General features: G+C 37.5%; 1 protein-coding gene across 8 annotated transcripts in view; it reads left to right on the top strand.

Moving 5' to 3' along the window:
- The first annotated feature begins 460 nt into the window (after positions 1-460).
- Positions 461-6,654, top strand: part of kif1ab (kinesin family member 1Ab) — a 72,537-nt gene continuing 66,343 nt past the window's right edge. For all 8 annotated transcript variants that reach the window (XM_062022583.1, XM_062022581.1, XM_062022577.1 and 5 more), the window contains exons 1-2: positions 461-711; positions 6,313-6,496. In XM_062022583.1, the coding sequence (XP_061878567.1) occupies positions 6,391-6,496 (106 nt within the window). In that variant the 5' untranslated portion in view covers positions 461-711; positions 6,313-6,390. The remainder of the gene's footprint in view (positions 712-6,312; positions 6,497-6,654) is intronic.

The following is a 6,654-nucleotide window of genomic DNA, read 5'->3' as shown; positions in this document are numbered from 1 at the left end:
ACATTTTCAGTAGACTCATAATACATTCATAAAGGAACCAAACTTCATGAATGAAAGTATGTGCTCCAATTCAATGTGAAAAAACCTGCGAAACACACTCACACAATAAAAGTGTACACACATATGAATATTGATATCGAAAACATGTCATGTAAAAATCCACCAAAAATATTGTATTTGTTGTATGTTTGTATTTATTTGTTGCTAAGACTTGTTTTAGTGCAAATATAACTTTTTCTACAATGTAATGTTTTTTAGATACCAAATCTTACTAGCAGTGTTTTGGCTTCATATGTCCATCTCCTCCAAGGCTATATAGATTTAATAAGCCACAATGTTTTCTTACTGGCCTATTTTGTGTTCCTCCCCTCCCTCAGTGCTGCTGCATCATCTGCTGGTGCTGATGCTGCTGATGTCATCACCGACCTCTTGCATTTCCCCCCCGCTTTCAGACTGACAGGCGGAGTCGATGGAACGTCGTCGTGTTCACCCGCTCCCATTCTCCTCCCCCTCTTCCTCTTCATCCCACTACCGTCTCTAGTTTCTCTAGTAATTGACAGCGGAGTAACGACCTCCTTCCATCCTTCCCTCCATCTCTCCTTCCCCAGGGCCGATTGTGGACACATCCCGGGAAGGGAGGCTGTCGGCAGGCGGACTAAACATTGGTAAGACGGCGAACGGCAGCGGACCTTGGTGCTGGTTTCCATCGAGGTAAATCGACTTGTTTTTTCCCCCCAGTGTTATATTAGTTAAGGTTGTTTGTTGTATTTGAATCCATTTTGCATGCTGATGTCCGCCGAGGCCTTGTGTGGACGTGAAGACGTCAATGGTTGCTGCGTCAGAGCATCTGTTGTCCTTTTTGCTTTTGAAAGATCAAATACATTTCGGCCAAATGTGTGTCTAACACATGATATTTTTGCCACCGGCACGATTTTCATGCCTGCTAAGCCTTGTCAGGCGGACGCATGCATTATTATTATTATGGATGATTTGGCTTGTGTTTACGTGGCCTGGTTTTGAGGTGCGGCAAGATGGAGGAGAGGCAGTGCATCTAGAACAAGCTGTAAATGTCACACTAGCCTTATTCTGCGCAGATAATGTGTTAAGTGTATACATTTTTAGCATATAGAGCAGTGGTTCTCTAACGTTATTATTATTATTATTATTTTTAACGAAATACTACTTCAGAAAACACTTGGCTCCCCAAGTACCACCATAATGACCAACATTAAACCGACGTAGCCGAACAGGCCACTTATTGAACCGGATATCCGGTCACATCGGTGTATTTGTATTTTTTATTTTGAAATTTTTTGTCCTGTCCAGCTTCTCAGGCAAATAATATTGTTGATGTAGATGCCCATATCGGCTGTACAAATTTACTTTACAAAAGAGAAGTGTGGGATACTTCTCCTGTTGCCTTATTTGTATTTGACTTTATTACATGGATTTATAATATTATTTGGTGCAGCCGGGCCAGAGCAGGAGGGGATAGAAAGAGAAAAAAAGACAGAGGGGGAAATTGTGGGGACAAGAGGGGGATAAGACAGAGAGACGACGATGACAACAACAACAACAGCAAACACAACAATAACAACAACAAAAATAGAACAACATCGGCAAATAGGATATGTACAAATATGATAGTAAAAGTGATAGCAAAGAAGCAGTTAGTGAAATAAATTATAATACAGAAATGACAATGTTCATTATTACACTACAAATGGAGCAATACAAATACCATCAGTGTATTGTTAACAACCATACTCGTTACTGTAATAAATTACTTGGGAAAGTAGTTAATGCGTTATTTTGGTTTTTAAACTTTCATATATCTGGTATACACTACCGTTCAAAAGTTTGGGGTCACCCAAACAATTTTGTGGAATAGCCTTCGTTTCTAAGAACAAGAATAGACTGTCGAGTTTCAGATGAAAGTTCTCTTTTTCTGGCCATTTTGAGCGTTTAATTGACCCCACAAATGTGATGCTCCAGAAACTCAATCTGCTCAAAGTTAGGTCAGTTTTGTAGCTTCTGTAACGAGCTAAACTGTTTTCAGATGTGTGAACATAATTGCACAAGGGTTTTCTAATCATCAATTAGCTTTCTGAGCCAATGAGCAAACACATTGTACCATTAGAACACTGGAGTGATAGTTGCTGGAAATGGGCCTCTATACACCTATGTAGATATTGCACCAAAAACCAGACATTTGCAGCTAGAATAGTCATTTACCACATTAGCAATGTATACAGTGTATTTCTTTAAAGTTAAGACTAGTTTAAAGTTATCTTCATTGAAAAGTACAGTGCTTTTCCTTCAAAAATAAGGACATTTCAATGTGACCCCAAACTTTTGAACGGTAGTGTATGCAGTTGAGAGATGTTTCATGAGAGAAGAGCGCATGTGTGTGTGCCTTTAAAAAGCGGTGCCGGTTGCCAAGTGTATGATGTCAGCGAGGGCGCACTCATTGGCTGTTTTAATGAACTCAGCATTGGTAATCTGCGGACTGGAAGGAGATTGTTGATGGCAGCGCCTGGGGAATGTTTTCACTGATAATTAATAAAGCAATTGAATGTGCGTCAATAGCGATGTCTCTGCTTTTCCACAAACGGGGTATTGTAGGATAATATTTGTTGATGATTATCACTTTATTAAATGCTCATTATTCTCACTTTATTGAATGTTCATTATTCCCACGGAATAGTAGTAGGAACGTGCATGCGCGTGCAAAGCTGTCTTGTACGCCTCAAAAGTAGCGGTACATCAAACATGTTGGTAACGGGGTTGTAACGTACATAACAGTGATTAATTAGATTCCTTGTTATTAGAAAACCCTAACGGCTGTTATTATGTAGCGCCAATTTTCCCCAACAATGCCGATTAGTATCGAATGATTTTCATGAAAAAATATGTGATCGTCATTGCCAAAATGTAATGCCTTTTAATACCAATTACAAATGCCTATTTTTTCTGACTGACACAGAATTAATTTTCAGTCTCCATTATGTTTCTCCAGACACAGTGTAGAGCCGCTCCGCTAAGCTAAAAATCATAGCAAATAAACTTCATTTCTTAGTAAGTTAAGTATATTACCAACATTAAAACACGGTAGCGAAATAGGCATAATTAATCAATAAAAACAAGGCAGAGGTCTTATTTGACAAGTATATTTGATATTTTTGGCAACTGTAACATTACACACAGTTGAACAGTAACACAATGTTTGACAAAGTGATTATTTTGCGTACCACTAGATAGAGCCCCTGTACCACAGTTTGAGAATCACTGCTATAGAGGATCACATCACTGCTAAAATTCCCACACGTCGCCTCTTTTGACATTATAAGTAACAATGTTAATTTTTTTTCTTCAAACAAGATTGAGAAATGCAAAATTTAAAAAAAAGAAAGCAGCCACATAGATGGTCTTTTATTTTGTAAGTCAGTACACAATTGGAAATATTGAAACAAACAATAATGATATGCCACTCATTTATTCACTCAAACTTGGCAAATATTATTATCTTCTAACATCACGTCATGTAATTCAATCAACAGGAAATGTTAGCAGCACTTAACTGCATCAACTAACAGTAAAGCAAAAACATTTGACATTGACAGTCATTTGTTATAAGGTTACAGTACATATCACTGTGAAATAATACTGTGAAATCCTGGTCAATTGTGTGCCTTTTGTCTGCTGGGTTCCTTCAAAACATAATGCCTACATAGAACCCAGTCTAATTAGATTAAACGCAGATATTAGCATATTATAATGTGAAAATGTCATGTTACATTTATATTGCTGCTGCATAAATGAGAAAATCTCATCTCTTATTCTCCTTATATGACTCACAACTTACTGAATTATTTATTCAAGAGAACATTGATATTTATTAATTTACCTTTTTTTTTTTTGTTTGTTTCTGCTAAGAATTGAACACAGGAAGTGAACAAACATGTTTTAGCAATTTCTATGAAAAGTAAAAGGGTTAGCATTGAATAAACTCTGCTTCTCACTCCTTTTCGGACATGTTGTAATGTGCGATTGGGATTAGGTAATGTACTGTATTGTAACTGTCTGCATGTTGGAAATTAAGTAATACCATACTGTACCATACCAAATATACCATCTGGATCAGATGTGGATTAAACTGCTGATGTGTTTACACGTGTTTCTTTGGCATATGAACGCATCACAGATCTGAAATAAGATCACATTTACTGCATTTTTGTCTGTAAGGATCCTACATCACATAACAATAACTAAGTGGAACCCAGTCTAATGAAATGTTAGCATGGTACTGTATTTCTAATGTCACATAACAGAGCTACTGTTGCCAAATACAGTGTTTCTCACACATTTATTTATTTGTGGCGGACCGCCACCAAAAAATCGGACTGCCACAAATATATGTTGCAATACCTGTTTGCCAAAGCTCATAAACACATTATAATGGGACTGTTTTGTCTTTGAAACTCTTCCTTTTAACTCACTTCATATGCACCTTGTCTGCCAGAAAATAAGACAGCAGGAGATATCAGCAATGCCAACTTTAGCACGTGACAATCATTGGTACTTTAATCTTTAATCTTAATCTTAAACAGAACCATCTAGTCTTTTTATTTTTCAAAATATGGACCAGTGACAAATCTAGTGACTTTTTCTGGTCGTATTGGACACATTTGGAGACTCTAACATAACATAACATAACATAACATAACATAACATAACATAACATAACATAACATAACATAACATAACATGACATGACATGACATAACATAACATAACATAACATAACATAACATAACATAACATAACGTAACAACAAACACCGCGTCATGGCAAACAAACTATGCATATTAGAGTAGACAATGACGTCGTCTACCCCCGCTGCTGGCTGCCCACTACCACTGATAGTTTGCAGTCCCTAGGGAAACATTGAAATATGCAATTGCCGTGCAGAAAATGTTCAAAATAGGTAGGGTTGCAAAGGGGTGGAAAGATTCCGGTAAATTTCCGGAAACTTTCCGGAAATTTACCACGGGAAGTTAAGCTCGGGAAGTTTGGAAATATTGACCATTTTTTGATTATTCAAAGTTGGACACTGTCCATGGGAATTAATGGGAATATATGGGAATTAATGGGGAATTACAATAATTATATATTATTGGGCACTTGTCTATATGCTGCTGCATCTTTGTGGCATTTTTGACAGCTCTTTGCATAGTATTTGCAAATGTACACAGCCTTTCCGCCTACATTGGTTGGGGTGAAATGTCTCCACACATCAGATGGTGTACGTGGCATTATTCTGTTTGTATTTATTTATTCTTGTAAAACACTAATGCCATATATAAATAGTCAGCTAAGCAATTGGAGTAGTTTTTAAAAATATTTTACTGATAGACAAATGAATAGAAATAGGCTAGATGAATAAATGAACACTCAATCAGCATGCCAAATCAAACTGTAACCTACATTCTTGTATGACAACAGAATGGCTAGCAGAACAGAAGGCAGAGGAAACTACACATTTTGATTAAGTATTTGCTAGTTGAACTTTGCTGATCACAAAAAAGGTAAAGCATCACGGCTAACTGATAAATATTTTCGGTTCATTATGAGACTGTGGTGGTACATAAACCTAGCTAGCTAGAGATATTGGCCCCAAAATCATTTAACAAGTACAGGAACAGCTAGCTGGCTTGAGTGGAAGTCTGCTGGAGTAGTCTACAGTCATAGAGTAACAAGCAATTCCACCTCTATTAAACTTAAATACCATAGATCAAATATATTTACCCCAGTAATATCATCAAAACTTACCTGACTGGATGAATTCATTGGACTCAAATATTAGTGTGGCCTCAATAGCCCTGCTGTAGTGTGTAGCATGCTGGGAATTATCTGTGCATGTGATGGAAAAATGCACTGCACGTGTGACGGAGGAATGCACCGTGCAGGGTTGAATTTAAACTGAATTTGCATTAAATCAGGTTGTTTTAGCTAATAATCATGCTGCAAGGTCTAGCATGTTGCATTCAATGTTTATTCCCATTAATTTCCCATTAATTCCCGTTAACTCTCATATATTCCCGTTAATTCCCATGGAAATTTTCCAACTTTGAATATTCCCGGAATTTTGCAACCCTAAAAATAGGTAAACATTTTTTAGAGACCTCATTAAATAATTCCGTGTTACAGCCTTCATACACTATTTGTTATTGTTATTATAACAGCATTGATGTTTCCCTTCTGCTTGATGGCACATTAATGGTTATTGGTTATTCTCATCTACCTGTGCAGGTGCTTCTGGCGTTAGCCGTGTGTGTTTAGCCGCACGGATCTTCAGCGCTGCCGCCCGCTTCCGCAGCCACCTGAAACATGGCTGCGGCTTCGGTGAAAGTGGCGGTGAGGGTGAGACCCTTCAACTCCAGGGAGATGGCCAAGGACAGCAAATGCATCATTCAAATGTCAGGAAACACAACAAGTGAGTGTGACACATGAATGGTAATGTTGACAACCTGACATTATGTATATGTAGTGGGTGTGTACAGTATTTTCCTCCATTTACTTGTTGTATCATTTTACAGAAGTTGTACTTTGTTGATACCCACATTAGCGTAGCGTTTGATTTATTCATCTGTA

Source organism: Entelurus aequoreus, linkage group LG16, assembly GCF_033978785.1.
Source record: "Entelurus aequoreus isolate RoL-2023_Sb linkage group LG16, RoL_Eaeq_v1.1, whole genome shotgun sequence".
In the NCBI taxonomy this organism is placed as follows: Eukaryota; Metazoa; Chordata; class Actinopteri; order Syngnathiformes; family Syngnathidae; genus Entelurus; species Entelurus aequoreus.
This window is presented reverse-complemented; position numbering and strand designations above follow the sequence as displayed.